This window comes from Hyperolius riggenbachi, chromosome 4 (genome assembly GCF_040937935.1).
Source record: "Hyperolius riggenbachi isolate aHypRig1 chromosome 4, aHypRig1.pri, whole genome shotgun sequence".
Lineage (NCBI taxonomy): Eukaryota > Metazoa > Chordata > Amphibia > Anura > Hyperoliidae > Hyperolius > Hyperolius riggenbachi.
This window is the reverse complement of record NC_090649.1, coordinates 442,028,963-442,053,060: the sequence shown is the minus strand read 5'-3', so window position 1 is coordinate 442,053,060 and position 24,098 is coordinate 442,028,963. Positions and strand designations below refer to the sequence as shown.

The 24,098-nt window shown below is 45.6% G+C and overlaps 1 protein-coding gene across 3 annotated transcripts in view; it reads left to right on the top strand.

The window, feature by feature from the left end:
- KLC4 (kinesin light chain 4) overlaps positions 1–24,098 on the top strand; it is a 66,599-nt gene that overhangs the window by 24,632 nt on the left and 17,869 nt on the right. The window contains exons 3-13 of one of the 3 annotated variants that reach the window (XM_068232598.1): positions 4,735–4,965; positions 5,967–6,045; positions 6,287–6,600; positions 6,816–6,917; positions 9,086–9,259; positions 9,603–9,702; positions 9,783–9,835; positions 9,914–9,981; positions 11,353–11,461; positions 17,179–17,313; positions 20,330–21,754. In XM_068232598.1, coding sequence (XP_068088699.1) covers positions 4,735–4,965; positions 5,967–6,045; positions 6,287–6,600; positions 6,816–6,917; positions 9,086–9,259; positions 9,603–9,702; positions 9,783–9,835; positions 9,914–9,981; positions 11,353–11,461; positions 17,179–17,313; positions 20,330–20,335 — 1,371 coding nt within the window. In that variant the 3' untranslated portion in view covers positions 20,336–21,754. Of the gene's footprint in view, positions 1–4,734; positions 4,966–5,966; positions 6,046–6,286; positions 6,601–6,815; positions 6,918–9,085; positions 9,260–9,602; positions 9,703–9,782; positions 9,836–9,913; positions 9,982–11,352; positions 11,462–17,178; positions 17,344–20,329; positions 21,755–24,098 lie in introns of those variants that run through there. The other 2 variants (XM_068232597.1, XM_068232596.1) reach the window with 2 other exon arrangements.

The window sequence follows — 24,098 nt, the reverse complement described above, 5'->3', positions numbered from 1 at the left end:
ATCCCTGCAGGATTTTAATCCATTGCGGTGTAATGTGTTTCCAATGGTTTTCTTGGTGACTGTGGTCCCTGCTAATTTGAGGTCATTCACTAACTCCTCCCGTGTAGTTCTAGGATGCTTTTTCACCTTTCTCAGAACCATTGACACCCCACGAGGTGAGATCTTGCGTGGAGCCCCAGAGCGAGGTCGATTGATGGTCATTTTGTGCTCCTTCCATTTTCAAACAATCGCACCAACAGTTCTCACCTTCTCTCCCAGCTTCTTGCTAATGGTTTTGTAGCCCATTCCAGCCTTGTGCAGGTCTACAATTTTGTCTCTGACATCCTTGGACAGTTTTTTTGGTCTTTCCCATGTTGGAGAGTTTGGAGTCTGCTTGATTGATTGATTCTGTGGACAGGTGTCTTTTATACAGGTGACTAGTTAAGACAGGTGTCCTTAATGAGGGTGACTAATTGAGTAGAAGTGTCTAACCACTCTGTAGGAGCCAGAACTCTTAAAGGGGAACTGAAGAGAGAGGTATATGAAGGCTATCATGTTTATTTCCTTTTAGACAATACCAGTTGCCTGGCAGCCCTGCTGATCCTCTGCCTCTAATACTACTAGCCATAGCCCCTGAACAAGCATGCAGCAGATCAGGTGTTTCAGTGGTTCAGACTTATAAGTCTGATCTGACAAGACTAGCTGCATGCTTGTTTCTGGTTTTAATCAGATACTACTGCAGAGAAATAGACCTGCAGGGCTGCCAGGCAACTGGTATTGATTAAAAGGAAATAAACATGACAGCCTCCATATACCTCTCTCTTCAGGTCCCCTTTAATGGTTGGTAGGGGTTCAAAAACTTATTTCACTCAATGAAATGCAAATCAGTTGCTATCTTTTATTTAAGGTTATTTTTTCGATTTTTCCTTTTGATGTGCTATCTGCCACTGTTAAAATAAACCTACCATTGAAATGATACTGTTCTGAGACTTTTCATTTCTTTGTCATTGGACAAACTTACAAAATCAGTGAGGGGTCAAATAATTATTTCCTCCACTGTATATATGAGGTCTGAAGCGAGATTTATTCTCGCTTCAGACTCTTTAAAATTTGGTTTGATGACTACGAATTAAAGGGTACCTGAGACGGATGAAAAGAAAAGTTTTATACATACCTGGGGCATCCTCCAACCCCCTTCAGGCTAATCAGTCCCTCGCTGTCCTCCCACCCAGCATGGGTATGTGTAAAAATACACCTCAAAACACATTATACTACTTCTCCTGAGTACGGCGATACCACGTGTGACAATTTTTGCAGCCTAGGTGTGCTAAGGGGCCCAAAGTCCTATGAGCACCTTTAGGATTTCACAGGTCATTTTGAGGCATTTGATTTCCAGACTACTCCTCATGGTTTAGGGCCCCTAAAATGCCAGGGCAGTATAGGAAGCCCACAAGTGACCCCATTTTAGAAAGAAGACACCCCAAGGTATTCCGTTAGTAGTATGGGGAGTTCAAAAGAAGAAGTTATCGGAAATTGATTTGTGTGTGTGTGTGTGTGTGTGTGGGGGGGGGGGGTCGGTGATCGGGAGCATCCAGGGGGCAGTTTAGGACCTAATCTAAAATCTAGTGTTGACAGATAGTGGCAGGGGGTGATTGATGGGTGATTAGGGGGGTGATTGGGCGCAAACAGTGGTCTGAGGAGGTGATCGGGGGTGGGGGGGTCTGAGGGGTGCTGTGGGCGATCAGGGGGGGGCAGGATCAGTGTGTGTGTGTGTGTGTGTGTGTGTGTGTGTGTGTGTGTGTGTGTGTGTGTGTGTGTGTGTGTGTGTGTGTGTGTGTGTGTGTGTGTGTGTGTGTGTACTTACACAGCTGCCTTCTCCCCTGGTGGTCCCTCGATCACTGGGACCACCAGGGGAGGAGGCAGCCTGTATAATACACTTTGTATACATTACAAAGTGTATTATACACTTTGTATGCGGCGATCGCAGGGTTAACAACCCACCTGCGCTGCTAAATGGCCGGTGGGTTGATGTCGCGGGTGGGCGAAGCCTAATACCGGCGGATGCGCGTGCAATCCCCGGCTAATTAGTCCCCCAGGTGACTCCTCCGATCGGCGTTAAGCGGTCCTGGGGGTGCTACTTTGCTGCCGCCTGTTGGTAGCGGGCGGTCGGCGACGGGGGACTGCTTTATTGAAGCAGCACAAGTAACTATTTTTTGATTGGTTTATTTCATTTTTGTGGACTAAGCAGAGCATTTACTGTATATATAAATTATTTATGATGACTTTTGTTTGAGAAATAGAAAATTTTATCATATTTTCTATTGTAACCTCCCTAGCGTTCTGGACGAGCTAGGCTCGTCCAGAGACGCTGGAGGGCACCGCTCAGGCCCTGCTGGGCCGATTTGAATACATTTTTTTTTTTTCTTAAACCCGCAGCTAGCACTTTACTAGCTGCGTGTTTCTCCTCTCGCTGCCGATCCGCCACTACCCGTCGCGTAATAGGGCCCCCCCCAGACCCCATGCGCAGCCTGGCCAATCAGTGCCAGGCAGCGCTGAGGGGTGGATCGGGACTCCCTGTGACGTCACGACGTCGATGACGTAATTCTGTTTGTCGCCATGGCGACGAGGAAAGCCCTCAAGGAAATCCCGTTCAGAACGCGCCGGCGGCGATCGGAAGGGTGGGTGGAAATCGGAAGGGGAGGTATCATGTAGCTAGCGCTAGGCTAGCTACATGATAAAAAAAAAAATAGGTATAAAAAACCATGCGCAGCCGTGCGGCTGCGCATATTTCGAACACCCAACAGGTTAATTACAGTTTAAATTCATTAGGAGTCGGAGTGAGTGCATATTTTCCCGACTCCAGGCACCCAAAAATTACTCCGACTCCTTGGCCTAGTGCACACCAGAGCGGTTCTGCTGCGGTTTGCAATCCGCTTGCGGGTGCGGATCCGCTAGGGTAATGTATTTCAATGGGCTGGTGCACACCAGAGCGGGAGGTGTTTTGCAGAAACGCATACTCCCGGGCTGCTGCAGATTTTGGATAGCGGATGCGTTTCTGCCTCAATGTTAAGTATAGGAAAAACGCAAACCGCTCTGAAAAACGGCACTTCAGAGCGGTTTGCCAGGCGGTTTTTGTTACAGTAGCTGTTCAGTAACACTTTACTGTAACAATACATGAAATCTACTACACCAAAAACGCTTCCCAAAACCGCAAAATGCTAGCTGAAATGCTACAGAAAAAGAAGAAAAAGCGTTTCAAAATCTGCTAGCATTTTGCGGATCTGCTAGCGGTTTTTGGTGTGCACCAGGCCCTTGACTTTCACTCTACAGCCCTGCTTCTTAGCCTTTCCCATTTTAAGTGTGGCTATTTTGAAGCCAATCCTGATGTAATTTCCTCCCTTCCTCTCCTCTGCCTGATTGTGTATGCATTGCCCACCCTTCACTATAGAAAGTACATCGTCTCAGCATGAGAAATATTGGCCAATTAGAGAGGAACAGCGATGTGGGAGGGAAAAAGGGTTCAGCCAATCAGGCTGCATTAGTTAAGTCTGATGGGGAAGTAGAGAAGCAAAACAGGACAACCCAGCACGCCCTGCAAACTACTTTTTGTGTACAGACAAAAAAAGACAACAGTACCTGGCACCAAATGTAGCAGGGCAGACACACCAGGGCTGGGACCAAGATGCAGAGCGTGCTCATCCAAGAAACTTGGAGACTCGCCGCTCGCCATTGGCTAGAGCCGTCCCAGACACTCAGTTAGGTAGGTTTCCGCCCCCTCATACGGAAGTCCGTATGGTATGCGCTCCACGCTGGCTGACGCTGCTCGTTCTCTTGCCGTAATGGGGGAAGCCACAACCCCCGCCCTACTCCCAGCTGATTGGGCGACCTTACCCCGATGACGTAGTTTCCTCTAGACAGAATGCGGCGATGTCAGCGGTTGGCTGAGCGCAGGTGTCTGTCAGGTTTAGAGGTAAGGAGGCGGTTTGTGTCGCCCAGCACCCAATCAGAGTACTTGTTTCTCGGAGAGGTGGGAGGGTGTTTCTGGCCTCCATTACAATATTTAAGAAGCGTTTTTATGGTGTCTTGTGTACATACTGCCTCTGAAGAAGCTGGTTTAAACCAGCGAAACAGCTGTCAGGCACTTGATACCCCCACTGCATGTACCTGCTGTCTCCCCCACCGGAATAAAGGGACTTTTAAAAGGAGTGGTGCCCCGCTTTCTTCTTCAATTTGATTACTTTTTGTGTACCAAATAAGAGTCAGGTAAACTGGGGAATGATCATTTATCAACCAGTAATAGTGATTTTAACTTTTATATTGCCTGGTTAGCATACTTCTTACTTGTTTACCAGATAGAAATGAAGAATTGATTTTTGATTTTATGCTCGACAGTTAGACTTTAAGAATGGATGTCAGGTTTGTGGGGTCACCCGAGGGCCTGATTAATTCTGTAAATGAGGCTGGGTCCACCTGTGGCAGAAGTGGTGCAGATTCAGAGCAGTTTCCTAAACATTGGTGGTGATCTCTTGCAAGCCTCTGATCCCGATGTTGGATCGCCTAGATATATGAGGAGATGGGGAGGCTAGTGGAGATGGGGAGGCCAGTGGAGATGGGGAGGATGCAAAGCGGTTTCTTGTGGAGATGGGGAGGCTGCAGATGGATGGGGTGGATATGTCCGCAGTTTTACACGTATCATATGTGTCAACATTATGTTGCTAGGCTATTCCTCTCTTCTAACCTGCCTGTCTCTTCCAGCTGATGATGGCGTTGTCCAATCACCTCACAGCCGTAGAGTCAGAGAAGCAGAAATTACGGGCGCAGGTGAGGCGTCTGTGCCAAGAGAACCAATGGCTTCGGGATGAGTTGGCCAATACCCAGCAGAAGCTGCAGCACAGTGAGCAGAATGTGGCTCAGCTGGAGGAGGAGAAGAAACATTTAGAGTTCATGAACCAACTGAAGAAGTACGATGAGGACGTCTCACCAACAGTAAGAGGAGCAAATACAAAAATACTGAGATCTGATTAGCTGTTCTTATTCCATGTACTAACCTATAGCCTGGAGTCAAACCACCCCCTTCCTACATATGCAAGTCAAGTGATGTGCGCCCTACTTTTATCTAATTTATTAAAGAGGATGCACCAGAGATCGGTTAGCCTTGTAGTAGATTGTATACACAGACAATCAGAACCCCCGGGAGGCACCAGCGATCAGACAGCCTTCTAGTACAGTGTAGGCACAGACTTAGCCACAGGAGGCACTAGAGATTGGCCAGTCTTTTAGTACAGTGTAGACATAGACAGATGGAGCCCCAGGAGGCACCAGAGAGCTTGATCAGCCTTCTAATATGGTGTAGACACACTGTGCTCCAGTAGGCAACAGAGATTGGTCAGTCTTCTAGTAGAGCATAAACAGAGACAGATGGAGCTCCAAGGGGCATCAGAGATTGATCAGTCTTCTAGTGGAGTGTAATCACAGACAAGCATCGCGCTAAGAGGCACCAGAGATTGGTCAGCCCTCTAGTGGAGTGTTGACACAGGCAGCCAAAGCTCCAGGAAGCACCAGAGATTGGTTAGCATTCTAGTGGAGTGTAGACACAGACACTCCACTAGAATGCTGACCAATCTCTGGTGCCTCCTGTAGCTTTGATTTATTCTATTTTTATTACTATTACTATAAAATGTAATTTTTACTTACAATCACTGTAGTGATTGTGGACCTGAAAACTCTCATTTTCTTGACATCTTGTTATCTATAGTGCCATAATGATCAGAGGGGTGGTCACTTTATTACCATCTTTCTTATTTGTAGACCTACTGCTACTACTTATTTGTAGACACAAACAGAGCTCCAGGAGGCACCAGAGATTGGTCAGTCTTCTAGTAGAAAGTAGACACAGACAGTCAGAGCTTCTGGAGGTGTCAGTTTGCCAGCTCCAGGGTAAAGGGTGGGTAGACACTACTCTCAACTAATCCACCCTTTTTCCACAGGAGGAGAAAGAAGGAGACTCTGCTAAAGACAACTTAGAGGAACTTTTCCCGAATGAGGAGGAAGAATCCGGACAAGGAAGTGAGTACTATAAGATATGGAGGAGTAATTTATAGTGTCGTACAGACCATGTTACCATCATCCTGCTTGTTAAAGGGTTTTTGTAGAATTACAAGGTATTTGTCTAAAATCCAAGCTGCATACAATTGGCGTGGACTTATTTACATCTCTTTGACTACTAAGGACCTGATGGGTCTTCATTGTTTCCCTTAGCTGTGGACAATGAACTTTAGACCATTCATCTTCTCCATCTCTCTGACAGTTTCCCACCAGCACAGCGCAGCAGCTGCGGCCGCCCAGCAAGGTGGATATGAGATTCCGGCAAGACTTCGGACATTGCATAATCTGGTGATCCAGTATGCTTCCCAGGGTCGATATGAGGTTGCCGTACCGCTCTGCAAACAAGCGCTGGAAGACCTGGAGAAGACTTCTGGACATGACCATCCTGATGTGGCCACCATGCTGAACATACTGGCACTCGTCTACCGTGATCAGAACAAGTACAAAGAAGCCGCTCACCTCTTAAATGATGCTTTGTCAATTCGAGAGAAGACTCTGGGCAAGGACCATCCCGCGGTATGTTGATGGACGAATTATAAGTCTTAACGAATGAATGTCATGGAAAATGCTATATAAATCAATAATAATAATAATAATCAATAATGCTAAGCAAGCTAGGTATTTCTAGTCAGTGGCATGAAAGTTTGTAATCTAGGTTTCTGAGATGAGCCATGATTTGGAGACATCAGAAAATGTATGTTGATCACAGAGGTATTTCATGCAATTTGCAGGTTGCAGCAACTCTTAATAACCTGGCAGTTTTGTATGGCAAGCGAGGAAAATATCGGGAAGCAGAGCCACTATGTAAGAGAGCCCTGGAAATACGAGAGAAGGTAAGACCAATTTACTCTTTATTCCACTCCATGCTGGGGACGCCTCCCATTATGTTGCCTGCTGGGGACTCCTTCCACCAGACCCACTTCATGCAGGGGACTCCTTCCCACCAGACCCACTTCATGCAGGGGACTCCTTCCCACCAGACCCACTTCATGCAGGGGACTCCTTCCCACCAGACCCACTTCATGCAGGGGACTCCTTCCCACCAGACCCACTTCATGCAGGGGACTCCTTCCCACCAGACCCACTTCATGCAGGGGACTCCTTCCCACCAGACCCACTTCATGCAGGGGACTCCTTCCCACCAGACCCACTTCATGCAGGGGACTCCTTCCCACCAGACCCACTTCATGCAGGGGACTCCTTCCCACCAGACCCACTTCATGCAGGGGACTCCTTCCCACCAGACCCACTTCATGCAGGGGACTCCTTCCCACCAGACCCACTTCATGCAGGGGACTCCTTCCCACCAGACCCACTTCATGCAGGGGACTCCTTCCCACCAGACCCACTTCATGCAGGGGACTCCTTCCCACCAGACCCACTTCATGCAGGGGACTCCTCCCGAAGTATAAAGAAGGACACAGCACTCAAAAGCTGTGCAGCAACAAGCTGTAGTGGAGTCACAAGACACATGACATGTTTTGGGCGGAGCCCTTCCTCAGGGGTACCTACCACAGCCAAAATAGGATATATACATATACATACATACACCCACCCTCAGCAGTGACAATAATTAGCAAGCAAAATACGAATTTAATCAAATGTATTCAGGGAACTACACACCAATGTCTACCCTGACACTAAACAACCAAGGAAACGTGTGTGTGTGTGTGTGTGTGTGTGTGTGTGTGTGTGTAGCTTTCAAGCATCAAATATACTTATAATTTTAAAAAGGCTACATCAAAAAGCAATAGAACATAATGCAGTCAAGGACTATAGCGAAACAGAGGTCATTGTCAATTATTCATCCGTAGAATATCTCCTAGAAAGAATAAATCAGAGAAAACAAGCGTAGTTATTGCTCTTATTAAGGCCCCTAGGTGACACACAATCAAACCCCTAAATCCACCTAGCGTCTCGTTGGAAAAACAATTTATCTCTGTTACCACCTCTCTTTAGGAGGAGAATGGCCTCAATAATAAACCACCGCAATTGGGACACTGCATGACCAGCATGCACAAATTGTCTAGAAATAGGTGTCTCATACTCAGATTTCCTAGCAGAAAATGTTGTGATAGCCTGTCTATGCTCCTGACTCCTGGTCTTTGCCATGCGACTTGTCTTACCAATGTAGACGAGACCGCATGGACATTTAAGGCCATAAACAACAAATGGTGTGTAACAGTAGAAAAGATTGGTGAAAAACATATTTTTCCCGGTATGCGGATGCAAAATGTAGTTGCCCTTCAAAATCTAACTGAAACAATTACACCCCAAACACTGAAACGTACCTCTCCTCGCTGGTACCGCCATATCATAAGCCTCTTTACGAATGTCTGAGTTACACCAGACCCACTTCATGCGGGGGACTCATCCCACCACATCCACTTTATGCAGAGAACTCCTCCCACCAGATTCACTTCATGCGGGGGACTCCTCCCATCAGATCCACTTCATGCGGAGAACTCCTCCCACCAGATCCACTTCATGCGGGGGACTCCTCCCATCAGATCCACGCCATGCGAAGGACTCTTCCTACCAAATCCACTGCCTGCAGGGTACAGGCGACTCCTCCCACTAGATCCACTCTATGCAGGGTGCAGAGGACTCCTCGCACCAGATCCCATCCATGATTGAGTCTCTCTCAGCTTCTCTCTCCCTTCATTGCTTTCCCTCCTCTTCTTCCTTTCTCTCTTCCTGCTTCTTAATCTCCATTTCTCCTCCTCCGTTGCTCTACCGCGGCACCTCTCCCTCCATTTCTCTGCCTCTGTTGCTCTCCCTCAGCACCTCTGTCCATTGCTCTCCGTCCTTTACTCTCCCTCGATTTCTCTCCCTCCATCTCTCTCTCTCTCTCTCTCTCTCTCTCTCTCTCTCTCTCTCTCTCTCTCTCTCTCTCTCTCTCTCTCTCTCTCTCTCTCTCTCTCTCTCTCTCTCTCTCTCTCTCTCTCTCTCTCTCCTTTTGTCCATCCTGGCTAGCGGGGCTTTGCTTCTCCATTTCCAGGTTCTGGGGAAGGACCACCCAGATGTGGCGAAGCAGCTGAACAATCTCGCTCTGCTGTGTCAGAACCAGGGAAAGTACGATGAAGTGGAATACTATTACTGCCGCGCTCTGGAGATTTATCAAGCTCGCCTCGGCCCCGATGACCCAAATGTGGCCAAAACAAAGAACAATCTGGTAGGCCTGCATATATACATTGGCTTGTGTGTCTGGTAGAGGTTTGAGAAGTGAGGCTTAAAATATGGGAGATGTTAGAGGGCGTAAAGGAGTGCTCGGATATCCAATGTGATATTTTATTCCCCCTGTAATAAGTGTGGTGGGAGAGGGGGAAAGGACTGGAATACATGGGGAGAACTGTTTGGGGGAGGGGCTCTCTGCTGGGATTGGGGAGGGAGGACAAGATTGGTGTACTGGGTACATGGGATGCAGTGTGTTTGGTAGGAGTGGGGGGACAGGACAAGTGTACTGGGACTGGTATTGGCATGGGGAGTAGCAGAGCTGATAAGTGTCTCTTCCTCAGGCTTCGTGTTACTTGAAGCAGGGGAAGTATAAGGCAGCTGAACAGCTATACAAGGACATCCTGACGCAGGCTCATGTCAAGGAGTTTGGCTCAGTGGATGGTAAGTTTCTGTGTTCGGTACAAGAGCTGACATTTGTTGCACGTCTATTAGCCAGTGTGTCTAACATGTGTGTCCTGCAGATGACCACAAACCTATCTGGATGCATGCCGAGGAGCGAGAGGAGATGAGTAAGGTAAGTGCCTCCAGCGTTCGGTATTGATTGCTGCCTGTGCACTGAACACCATTCCCTGACCTACCTCTGCTGTTACAGACCCCCAACAATGACAGCACACCTTATTCTGAGTACGGAGGCTGGTACAAGGCCTGCAGAGTCAACAGGTAAGTATTACATACTGTATATATTACATGCTTTCCTGGACTGATCTCTCTCTGCCCTCCACATAGCCCTCTCCACCTCACCTCCACTGGGAGAGCATAATGTCACCTGAGCATACAGAAAAAAATCATTTCTGGTGAGGTGAATTGTGTGTGTGCTCAATTGCTCTCTGACCTCCATTTTTTTTTCAAACTTACCATTATCCTATCTACTAGTAACCACCATATCTACCAATGCCCGACATATCCACCAGTACCCATCACATCCACCAGTACCCATCATATCCACCAGTACCCATCATATCCACCAGTGTCCAACATATTCTGCGGTACTCACCATATCCACCAGTGCCTGACATATCCACCGGTACCTACCATATTCACCAGTGCCTGACCTATCCACCAGTACTCACCATATCCACCAGTGCCTGGCATATTCACCAGTACATAACCTATCCACGGGTACCACCATATCTACCAGTGCCTGACACATCCACCAGTACCCACAATATCCACCAGTGCCCGACATATCCACTTGTACTGACTATTTCCACTGGTACCCACTATATCCCCCTGTGCCCAACATAGCCACAGGTACCGTATATTCCGGCGTATAAGATGACTGGGTGTATAAGACGACTCCACAACTTTTCCAGTTAAAATATAGAGCTTGGGATATACTCGCCGTATAAGACTACCCCTCTTCCAACGCACACCAAATAAAAATAAAAATAAAAAAATCGTATACTGGTGCTGTGTATGAACAGATACGGGTGCTGTACTGTATATGTTACCCAGTATATAACAGTATATAGTCAATTGACTTGTTGCATTGGTGTCAACTCTCCTTAAGTAGACTGGTCAGCTCTCCTTGTCTACCTGTTTATCAGAGCGATATGGAAGAATAGATTGCACTCCCTCAGCAGGGAGATCTGAGAGGTGGTAACAGGATAGGGCGTATCACCCGGCATCAATGACACCCGGCGTATAAGACGACCCCCAACTTTTCAGAAGGTTTTCAAGGGTTAAAAAGTAGTCTTATACGCAGGAATATACAGTACTCATCATATCCACCGGTTCCCACCATATCCACCAGTCCCCAACATATCCACCATATCCACTAGTGCCTAACCTATCCACCTGCAACCCCCCCCCCCCCTTCCCACACATCTACTAGTACCCGCCATATCTGCCAGCGCCCGCACTATCCACCGGTACCCACCATATCCACCAATGCCCAACATATCTCCTTTTCTGATCTTTATATCACTTTGGGATTGTTTTTTTTTGTCTTTGTTTTGTTTCTTTTTTTCAATTTTGTTTTTATTTCTTTAATGAACCTTATTAAAAACCTTCTATCATTTGTTAATCCAGCCCCACAGTTAACACTACCCTCAGAAACCTGGGTGCCCTGTATCGACGTCAGGGAAAGCTGGAGGCCGCAGAGACCCTCGAAGAGTGTGCAATGCGGTCACGCAGACAGGTGAGTCCCATTGCAATCTGCAAAACCAAATGTATTTATATTGTGTGCGTTTATAAATACATAGGTGTGTGTGTGTGTCTCTCTATCTATCTATCTATCTATCTATCTATCTATCTATCTATCTATCTATCTATCTATCTATATATATATATATATATATATATATATGTACATGTGAGAAGTGGAACGCAAATCATACATGATTTCAAAATTTCAATCATAAAAAAAAAAAAAAAAAACTGCAAAGTGGGGTGTGCGTAATTATTCAGCCCCCTGAGTCAATACTTTGTAGAACCACCTTTTGCTGCAATTACAGCTGCCAGTCTTTTAGGGTATGTCTCTACCAGCTTTGCACATCTAGAGACTGAAATCCTTGCCCATTCTTCTTTGCAAAACCGCTCCAGCTCAGTCAGATTAGATGGACAGCGTTTGTGAACAGCAGTTTTCAGATCTTGCCACAGATTCTCGATTGGATTTAGATCTGGACTTTGACTGGGCCATTCTAACACATGGATATGTTTTGTTTTAAACCATTCCATAGTTGCCCTGGCTTTATGGTTTGGGTCGTTGTTCTGCTGGAAGGTGAACCTCCGCCCCAGTCTCAAGTCTTTTGCAGACTCCAAAAGGTTTTCTTCCAAGATTGCCCTGTATTTGGCTCCATCCATCTTCCCATCAACTCTGACCAGCTTCCCTGTCCCTGGTGAAGAGAAGCACCCCCAGAGCAGGATGTTGTCACCACCATATTTGACAGTGGGGATGGTGTGTTCAGAGTGATGTGCAGTGTTAGTTTTCCGCCACACGTAGCGTTTTGCATTTTGGCTAAAAAGTTCCATTTTTGTTTCATCTGACCCGAGCATCTTCTTCCACATGGTTGCTGTGTCCCCCACATGGCTTGTGGCAAACTGCTAACGGGACTTCTTATGCTTTTCTGTTAAAGAGACTCCGTAACAAAAATTGCATCCTGTTTTTTATCATCCTACAAGTTCCAAAAGCTATTCTAATGAGTTCTGGCTTACTGCAGCACGTTCTACTATCACCATCTCTGTAATAAATCAACTTATCTCTCTCTTGTCAGACTTGTCAGCCTGTGTCTGGAAGGCTGCCAAGTTCTTCAGTGTTGTGGTTCTGTGATGCATCTCCCCCCTCCAGGCCCCTCTCTGCACACTGCTGTGTGTTATTTAGATTAGAGCAGCTTCTCTCTTCTCTCTTATCTTTTACAAGCTGGATAAATCCTCCTCTGAGCTGGCTGGGCTTTCACATACTAATGAATTACATACAGGCAGAGCTGTCTGCACTCTGCAGGAAGAAACAGCCTGACACTTCAGTGGAAGATAGCTGCAGGGGGAAAGAAACACACAAATGATCTCTTGAGATTCAAAAGGAAGGGTGTATACAGCCTGCTTGTGTATGGATGTATTTTCTATGTGTGGACATACTGTACATCAACCTACTTCCTGTTTTGGTGGCCATTTTGTTTGTTTATAAACAAACTTTTTAAAACTGTTTTTAACCACTTTTAATGCGGCGAGGAGCGGCGAAATTGTGACAGAGGGTAATAGGAGATGTCCCTTAACGCACTGGTATGTTTACTTTTGTGTGATTTTAACAATACAGATTCTCTTTAACAATGGCTTTCTTCTTGACACTCTTTTGTAACGGCTAACTTTGTGCAGTGCACAACTAATAGTTGTCCTATGGACAGATTCCCCACCTGAGCTGTAGATATCTGCAGCTCGTCCAGAGTCACCATGGGCCTCTTGACTGCATTTCTGATCAGCGCTCTCCTTGTTCGGCCTGTGAGTTTAGGTGGACGGCCTTGTCTTGGAAGGTTTACAGTTGTGCCATACTCCTTCCATTTCGGAATGATCGCTTCAACAGTGCTCCATAGGATGTTCAAGGCTTTGGAAATCTATTTGTAGCCTAAACCTACTTTAAATTTCTCAATAACTTTATCCCTGACCTGTCTGGTGTGTTCTTTGGACTTCATGGTTTTGTTGCTCCCAATATTCTCTTAGACCACCTCCTGAGGCCGTCACAGAGCAGCTGTATTTGAACTGACATTAGATTACACACAGGTGCACTCCATTTAGTCATTAGCATTCAACCGGCAATGTGTATAGGCAACTGACTGCACTCAGACCAAAGGGGGCTGAATAAGTACGCACACCCCACTTTGCAGTTATTTGTAAAAAAAAAAAATTGGAATCATGTATGATTTTTGTTCCACTTTTCACGTGTACACCACTTTGTATTGGTCTTTCATGTGGAATTCCAATAAAATTGATTCATGTTTGTGGCAGTAATATGACAAAATGTGGAAAACTGCAAGGGGGCCGAAATACTTTTGCAAACCACTGTATATGTTGTATGGCCCTGAGGAGACTGCTTATATGTTGCGTGGCCCTGAGGAGACTGCTTATATATTGTATGGCCCTGAGGAGACTGCCTATATGTTGTATGGTCCTGAGGAGTCTGCCTATATGTTGTATGGTCCTGAGGAGTGTGCCTATATGTTGTATGGTCCTGAGGAGTCTGCCGAGGGTGCTGTATGGTTCTGAGGAGACTGCCCATATGTTGTAAGGCCCTGAGGAGGCTGCCTGTATGTTGTTTGGCCCTGAGGAGGCTGCCTGTATGTTGTTTGGCCCTGAGGAGGCTGCCTATATGTTGTAGGGCCCTAAGGAGGCTGCCTATATGTTGTAAGGCCCTGAGGAGGCTGACTATATGTTGTATGGCCCTGAGGAGGCTGACTATATGTTGTATGGTCCTAATGATGCTGCCTATATGTTGTATGGCCCTGAGGAGACTGCCTATGTGTTGTATGGTCCTGGAGAGACTGCCTGTATGTTGTATGGTCCTGGAGAGACTGCCTGTATGTTGTATGGTCCTGGAGAGACTGCCTGTATGTTGTATGGTCCTGGAGAGACTGCCTATATGTTGTATGGTCCTGGAGAGACTGCCTATATGTTGTATGGTCCTGGAGAGACTGCCTATATGTTGTATGGTCCTGGAGAGACTGCCTATATGTTGTATGGTCCTGGAGAGACTGCCTATATGTTGTATGGTCCTGGAGAGACTGCCTATATGTTGTATGGTCCTGGAGAGACTGCCTATATGTTGTATGGTCCTGGAGAGACTGCCTATATGTTGTATGGTCCTGGAGAGACTGCCTATATGTTGTATGGTCCTGGAGAGACTGCCTATATGTTGTATGGTCCTGGAGAGACTGCCTATATGTTGTATGGTCCTGGAGAGACTGCCTATATGTTGTATGGTCCTGGAGAGACTGCCTATATGTTGTATGGTCCTGGAGAGACTGCCTATATGTTGTATGGTCCTGGAGAGACTGCCTATATGTTGTATGGTCCTGGAGAGACTGCCTATATGTTGTATGGTCCTGGAGAGACTGCCTATATGTTGTATGGTCCTGGAGAGACTGCCTATATGTTGTATGGCCCAGAGAATACTGCCTATATGTTGTATGGCCCAGAGAATACTGCCTATATGTTGTATGGCCCAGAGAATACTGCCTATATGTTGTATGGCTCTGAGGAGACTGCCTATATGTTGTATGGCCCTGAGGAGACTGCCTATATGTTGTATGGCCCTGAGGAGACTGCCTATATGTTGTATGGCAAACACTAGTTTGCATGACAGCCAGGGGCTGGGGACCCCTAAACCACCATGCGATACCTAGAGGGAAATGCGGGCAAGCCCTGGATCTCTCACTTTCAGGGACTTCACCCCCATTGCCTCTTAACTGAATGCTAACTGCAACACACACAATTGCTCACTACCAGTTCAAGCAATTTCCTACCTTTATCTGGTCAGCAGGCGCCAGTCGGCCAATCAGGTGTATGGTCATACACTCTTTGCCTGCCATACCAAATCTAGCAGGAATTGCATAAATTAGCATTCAGGTGGGAGGCTTCGGTTGGACGTAAGCGTTGATTAAATCTTATACAGGGATCGCCGCGTGTAGGCATCTCCCACACAGTCCCCTCCCTAACCACTCACCTGTCAACCGCATCCTGTTGTATGGCCCTGAGGAGACTGCCTATATGTTGTATTGTCCTGTTCTCACATGTCCATCTCAGCCATGTCTGGGCTTGTCTGTTGCATTTTCCTAATTCGCAAAACCGATCTCCCCAATTTTATCAGAAGAGAAGTCTATTGCTTTTTATCTCATAGAATGGCGAACATCTACTCCCAACCCTTGGATAAACTCATAAAGACTGCCAGTAGTTTTACGCTTGGTTTGTATGTTACAGGTTTACATTGTGGCATTTATCTGAGAAGGTTCTCACAGCTGTAGTGGCTAGATAGTATGCTGGTTAAGGGCTCAACATCTGACACAGGAGACCAGGGTTCGAACCTAGGCTCTTCCTGTCCAGTAAGCTAGCAACTATTCATGTGAGGAGACCTTGGGCAAGACTCCCCAACGCTGCTACTGCCTACTGAGCACACTAGTGGCTGCAGCTCTGGTGCTTTGAGTCCGCCAGGAGAAAAGCGCAATATAAATGTTCTGTGTCTTGTCTTGACAGATTTGTTTTTTTTCTGCTCAATATAAACTGTATACAATAGCAAAAAAAAAAATAAACCCTCACTTGTTCAGCACACCTTGGGGTTGATTCATGAATCAACCAAGCAGCACTGCAAGTTAGTACTGGCGTAGTGTGACTATGAGTTATCGATCATAACGTGTGTTACCATAGCAACGGACTCTACTACCGCAAGTTACGCTACTGACATAACTTGCGGTGCTGCATGCGGAAGTGAAGGTAATACCGCTGTGCTCTGTGTGTGCATTGTTAACAGAACACAATTACATGTAGGATGATATCTGGCAATCAATGTAGCAGCATTTGATCCTGGTGGCAGCAGTGGGATAGAGATTAGTGTAATGTGGTTGTTGTGGAAGATGCATGGAACAAAGATGAAATTCTTGTGGCATTAGTTGGAGGAAAATTGTGATTTATGATTATAACAAAGTAACTGTATGGACTATGGAGATATTGAAAGGAGAGTGTCGTGGGAGAGAGTCTTGATATGAGATCATGGTGGCAGCATTTGGATAAGGATTTGTTATATAGTAGTAGCAATTACAGTGTTAAGATGAAGATGATGATATGATATTTTGGTGGAAGAAGTGAGATCGAGACAATAGGAGATTGTGGTGGGATTGGTATTTATAATATGAGCTTGTAGATAGAGATGAGGTAATGGTGGCAGCACTGGCATAAGGTTTAGGGGCATAGGATTATGGGTAGGCACAGTTGGATACAGATTTTGATATAAAGTAGAATGTGTGGCATTGGTAAGATGCTAATAGTAATGTAAGGTTCTGGTGGAAGAAATGGTGGAAGGTGATGGTGGTGGGATAGGCGTCTATCATTTAAGATTATAAGCATAGACCTGATTATATGTTAATATGGTGGCATTGTTGGGGTAGGGATTAGTGATATCCGGTTATAGTAGAAGCCATAGTATAGAGATGCTGATATGAGGACATGGTGGCAGTGTTGGGGTACAGATTAGTGTTATAAGATTATGGTAGAAGCTATAGGATAGAGATGTTATGACAACATGGTGGCAGTGTCGGGTCAGATTATGGTAGAAGAATTTGAATTAAATAAAATGAGATTGGGATGATAACTGAAGGATATGGATGGCAACACAACTATATCATTTAATCACAATGGTCACCTATGTGTCTCCAGGGACTTGATCCTGTTCAGCAGACAAAAGTTGCTCAGCTTCTAAAAGATGGCGAGACCCCCGAACAAAGACGAAAAGGACGTGAGCAAGGCCGCAGTAGTGTGAAGTATGAAGGTGGTACAGAGGGGGCAGAAGAAGTGAGTATGGGCAGCGTAGAGTGGAGCGGGGTAAGTACAGATCCCTCATCATGACTTCCAGGAGCGCAGCGATTAAAAGGAGGGGCTTCAGTACCCCAAATCTTCCACCCAGCAGGAGTTATACTGCTAATCCAGCCGCATGGCAGAGAGCACACAGCTGGACATATATGTGCTATCATAATTCTTTTCCTGCCTACATTCTGATCTCCTAGTAGGACTGGATTGTAAACCATTGAGGGAACTGTGTGCTATCTGCTCTGCCTGGTGGAGGCAGAAGAGACTCCAATTTTGGTTAACAGTTGAGTCTGAATCTGAGGTGGAGCATACTGGCTGAAGCCCCTCCCTCACTGTATGTATCAGGGCAGCAGGTGGTCACATCTCATGATTTTCTCATCAGGTGCCCATGCTCACCCCATAACCACTCTTGCATGTGCCCCATTCTGCTGTAACAATGCTGCCTCCTGTTTTCTGCATCTCTGTGTCTTATATTTTAGATTTGGTACACTAGTTGATGAACACTGTACTGTAATGTGGAAGATACAATGTCTGTGGATGTGGAAAGAGATTTTTTTTGTGGTGTGCTTGGCTATGGAGGTGGGATGTGACATAGGATATAGGTGATATACATTAGTTTTTGGATCCAGGACTTAATATTGGACACATGTGATGTACAGTAGGCTGTGGATGGAGGGTGTTGTGTTGAATGGGACATGTGATGTATGTGGTGTACAATAGGCTTTGGATGGGGGTAGTCCTGTTGGATGTATGTAAGGGATGTGTGCAGTAGAGGAATCTGATATCTATTTGTGAAGCTACATGTGCAGGGGAAGAATCTAATGAAACATGGCTTTTTGGCACCTGCCGTGCTGCGTAGCGCTCAAGCTTCGTGCGACTATAGCAGTAATGCTATAGTCCGCTCCCCATGCTCAGGTAATTCCGGGATTCGGCAATTGCCGGCCCCCGAATTACTTCTCCCTCTGAGTTGTTACTACTCGGAGGGGGAATAGTATTTAATAACGACCTGGATTTGTGCGGCAGTAGGGTGCCATGTACGTGGAATTTGATACCTTTTCATGGAGCTATGTGTGCAGAGGAGGGATCTGATGCCTATTCATGGAGCTATGTGTGCAGGGGAGGGATCTGATAACTATTCATGGAGCTATGTGTGAATTAGCGGGATCTGCTCATTATCCTTGGAGCTATGTGTGCAGAGGAGGGATCTGATGCCTGTTCATAGAGCTATGTCTGCAGGGGAGGGATCTGATGCCTAATCATGGAGCTATGTGTGCAGGGGAGGGATCTGATGCCTAATCATGGAGCTGTGTGTGCAGGGGAGGGATCTGACACCTATTAATGGAGCTATGTGTGCACTGTGCAGGGACGGGATCTGATGCCTGTTCATGGTGCTATGTGTGCATGGGAGGGTTCTGATAACTATTCATGGAACTATGTGTGCAGGGGTGGGATCTGATGCCTAATCATGGAGCTATGTGTGTAGGGGAGGGATCTGATTCTTATTCATGGAGATATATGTGCAGAAGAAGGATCTAATGCTATTCATGGAGCTTCGTGGGCAAGAGAGCGATCTGATAGCTATTCATGGAGCTACATGTACAGGGGAGGTATCTGATAACTAATCATGGATTTAGGTGTGTAGAGGAAAGGTCCAATATCTATTCACAGCAATGTGTGTTGACTGAGAACTTCTTTTGGTGTATTAGAATGAGTGGGTCATGATGACCAGTGGAGGAGAATGTCTTATGTATGAGATCCCAATGTGAATGTTTGGTGGGATTTTTCGTAGCTAGTGTTACAGCTTGCTGGACAGTGGCATCTGGAACAGTATGATGGACCAAAACCACTGTAGAACTGTTGTTGAATGGGCGGATTTTCGATGCTTGCTGCATTCTTGTGTTTTAGGTGAATAGATGCTTCTTTTACCTTCTTTAGACCGGAAACATTTAATCTTGCTTTTTTTTTATTTTCTTCTAATGCTGACCCTTGTCCTGAAGAGATGTAATATTAACCTTCTTATAACCCTCCATTGTACTCACCCAACTCCTTTTCCTTGCTCTTCCCGCTTGGCCACCATACCCCTCTCTGTTATGGCATCTATTCTTATTATGGAATGCCCCTATTCCACACTCCTCCTACCCTTAGTGTATGCCACTTTATGGATGTTACCTCTCTATCTGACCTTTTACCTGAATGATGCATCTCCAATTTCTCCATGTGGCATGTTTAATTCCTCTAACACTGTGTTCTGCTGTCCCTCACAAGCCTGTATCCCTTGATATTGTCTCTGTCCCTCAGAAGCCTGTGTCCCTGATATTGTCCCTTCCCCTCCTGTACTCATGGATATTCCAGCCAGCTCCTGGAATGGTGATGGTGGACTGTACTCCCACTACTTCTGAATTTATAGGGATCTGTTGTCTTTCTAGTTGCCTCTACTCCTATCTGTTTTGCCCTTCATGGATATTCAGTAGATTAGCCCACCTACCTGCTGCTGCTTCTCACACATCAAAACATGTAGGACATGTTAACTGAGACATGGGTGAAAACTTAGACTGTGATTGGTGAACCCCTCCCTCCTCTCCAATGTATGCCCATCCCCATTACCAATCCTCCATTGTTAATGTTTACTATTTGTATGTTCCCTGTCTCATATCATTACAAGTCTCCCTCTCAACCTTCATCGTAATATTACCCATATAATCTTGGGCGGAGGCAGAAGAACCTGTGTGACCAGTAATTAGATGTCACCAGTCACATTTTATAAACAGTTGTTCTAAAGCTGGATATCCACCAATGTTATTGCTATTCTGAATAAGTTGTGTGGCAGTCTGCAGGTCGCAGAGACCTAGCCCTATGGTTCTCATGCTAATAATGGGCCTGTACCCCTTCCTGTCCCATAAATAACCAGTCTCTTTAACTTGCTTGGTTTGGGCTCCTCTGGCTCGCCTGCTGTAAGTATTTTTTTTCCTTTCTTTTGTTTTCTTATTTCTGTGCTTTTTAGGCCTAGTTAACCCAGCCATTGGACATAGGTACCCCAGCCATCCTCAACAGAGGAGTCGCAATAACTGGCTAAAGGACTGAACAAGAGCTGCCTCCCCCATATTTCCTGAGTCACTAGAAGATACAGCTCCCCAATATAAGAGGCAACTTCTCCCTACCATACCATCATCATCCTCATCATCCAGATGACATGGACAAAGACCTTGGTGGACATTCCTGATGAATCCCCCACCTTCTGTGGCTGTCCTCCTTTCTGTCTACCCTATCGTACCCATATACACCTGTCTTCCTTAAATTTGTCATCACATATGCTTCTGGGGTCCAGAAGCACCATTTTGTCTATCCTTTCTTAATGTTTGTTTGCCTGTATCTATCTTGAGGTCTTGGACCACCTTGTCATCTCATTTTCATACTGATTTAGTTCTCTTTCTTCCACTGCTTCACTTCCCTCTCTCTGTCTCAATGCTCTCTCTCGTTCTCTCTCTCTCCATCACACTCATTTTTTCTGTTTTCTGTATGTCCTACAGTTTTATCCTCTGACTTCCCTTTCAGTGTCTCTTGTAACCCCATCATCTCTTCCTCCACTTTGAGATCCTTTTGTTTTTCCAATGTCTGTACACCTCACCATCGCAGCATCTATCCACGTTCCTTCCTCATTTCAGGAATCCATCTTGCCACCATTTTATTGCCTCGAGAGTGAGGATTATTTGATGAGGGAGCCCTGTCAGGCGGGCTTTTATTTGGTATTTTCTTTTTGCCCAATATTGAGTCCGTTCAGCAGGTCCTGCCAAGTCTGGTATTCCTCTACGCCTCTCCAGGAATGGTGAGGATCATATGTGAGGTTGCAGAACAATAAAGGCACAGACAGGGCATAACTATATGTGCCAGATAATGTTCCTACAAAAATCTGAAAAGCTAATCAGTGACTCCTCCCGTCAGATGAGAGTAAGGAAAAGTCTCTGGCACCGGTAAGAGCAAATACCATTGTCATATTATTCGCTGCAGATAGAGGAGGCCCCTGGGATGACCAACACTCCCTCTACCTACAGTTAAGGGGCCAGATCAGCCGATCGATTTGTGGTCGATTTTGATCGATTTGATGTATCTGACTGGATGGAAAATCTAGGTCGATCTGCTGCTGGCAGCAGATCGATGGCCCATAGAGCTGCATTGGATCTAATGGTCCAACAATGCATTTAGATTGATTTCATTCTGAAAACTATTGGAAACCTGTTCCTAGTGTGTGGCACACATCAGATAGGTTCTTGTCAGAATCGTCTTGACAGGCATCTGACAGAAATCTATCTGATGGTCGAATCTGCTGAAAATCGCTAAGTGTATGGCCACCTTTAGGCCCATAAATATTTGGGCAGTTTTTTTTTTCATTTTGGTTCTGTACATTACCACAATTAATTTTAAATGAAACCACTCAGATGCAGTTGAAGTGCAGACTTTCAGCTTTAATTCAGTGAGGTGCACTAAAGGATTGCATGAAAATGTGAGGCAACTAAAGCATTTTTGTTACACAATCCCCTTTATTTCAGGGGCTCAAAAGTAGTTGGACAAATTACTGGAAATAAAATGTTTATTTCTAATACTTGGTTGAAACCCCTTTGCTGGCAATGACAGCCTGAAGTCTTGAACTCATGGACATCACCAGATGCTGTTTCCTCCTTTGTAATGCTCCGGCAGGGCTTTACTGCAGCATCTTTCAATTGCTGTTTGTTTGTGGGCCTTTCTGTCCGAAGATTAGTCTTCAACAAGTGAAATGCACGCTCAATGGGTTAAAGGGGAGCGTCAGCCTAAACAAACATACTGTTACATTAGTTATGTTAAGTAAAATACTTAGGTAATATCTCTTACCCACCCTGTTTTAAAAGAAAAGGCAAATGCTTGTGATATCATGGGGCAGCCATCTTTTTGGTTGAAAGGAGGTGACCGAGAGCATGAGACACAATTCCAACTGTCCTGTGTCCTGATCACCCCTCCCAGCTGTGTGCGCTAGGCTTCAAATCTCAAATTCAAAATTAAGGGGGAAAAAATTGCACCAAAACAGCAGAACAGGAAGAACAACATCAGAAATCCCATCATGCTTTGCACAGCATCAGGGGATAAATTCCAGGGCAGTTTTCTTCTGTGCAGCTAAAAATGAGGCTTGGTTAAGAAAAACCAAGTTCTGAAGCCGTGAAACTGTTAAAGAAACGCCAAGCCTTTTCAGTGCTGCTGAGTACATTTTTAGTCTGGAGGTTCACTTTACGATCCGGTAACTGACATGGCCATTTAAGAATGTTCCACTTCTTTGCTTTAAAGTGGATCCGAGATGAACTTTTACTCATTGCATAATTGTGTTCCTTTCCTATTGTTTATAGGGCATTCCTCAAGCCAAATACTTTTTTGTTTTTGTTTTAATGCTCTAATTCCCTATAAACTAAACAAGCCACGCCCACAGGTTTTCAGAGAGCCAAGGCACTTTTAGACAGTAGCAGGGGCTCATTGGAGCTCAGTCTGGGCAGGAGGAAGGGGAGGTATTACTAGCCAGAGATTTCAGAGGCAGAGAGGAGGAGGGAGGAGGAGGGGGGGATTGGGTTTTTTTTTGCTCAAGATGCAGATAAGCTTGCCTCTGTGTAATGTTTACAAACATGGCTGCTGTCACTGTATCACAGGAAGAAATAATCATATTCTATTAAAGCTGTTTTCAGCTAGATTTTCTGTGTAAACTATCTAAACTTTAGATAAGATATATAGACAAGTTACTTGTTATAGTTATTTTTTCATTTCAGATCCGCTTTAAAGAGAGTCTGAAGCCATTTAAAATACCTGTTTTTATCCAGCAGGCAGCTTTAACATTATAATCCAAACTGATTCACTGTGGGGACGCGGCAGAATGAGGTCTTAATACCCTTGAAATCCCCAGGGCAAAATTTGGGGCTTCTTCTGGGTAGAGGCAGAGCTTTGTGCAGTAGCTCTGCCTCTGCTTGCGTCAATCCTCGCCTCTCCCTTCCCTCTCAGTCTTATTTCACTGAGAGGGGTGGGGAGAGGTGGCGATCGGCAGAGATTGACTGTACTGGAGGCAGAACTACAGCGCAAAGCTCTGCCTCCCCCGGGCATCAAAATCCATGACCTGGAAAGTTGTGGCATTTTGCCCCGGGATTTCATAGGGATACAGACCTTGTTCTGCCGCGTCCCCACAGCGAATCAGTTTGTATTGTAATGCTGAAGCAGCCTGCTGGATAAAAAGTGGTATTTTAAATGGCTTCAGACTCTTGGGTTGCTCTGGGTCATTGTCCATCTTTATAATGAAATGCTGCCCAATCAGTTTTACTGCATTTAGCTGGATTTGAGCAGACATTATGTCTCTGAACACCTCAGCATTCATTTGGCTGCTTTTGTCCTGTGTCACATCATCAATAAACTAGTGTCCAAGTGCCACTGGCAGCCATGCATACCCAAGCCATCACACTGCCTCCACTGTGTTTTACAGATGATGTGGTATGCTTTGGATAATGAGTTGTTCCACATCTTCTCCATACCTATTTTCTTCCATCATTCTGGTGGAGGTTGATCTTGGTTTCATCTGTCCTAAAGAATGTTTTTCCATAACTGTACTGGCTTTTTTTAGATGTCCTTTAGCAAAGTCCAATCTAGGCTTCCTATTCTTAAAGTGAACCTCCGGACTAAAAATCTACTCAGCAGCACTGAAAAGGCTTGGTGTTTCTTTAACAGTTTCACAGCATCAGAACTGCCTGGGCTTTTTTTTCCCTGATGCTGTG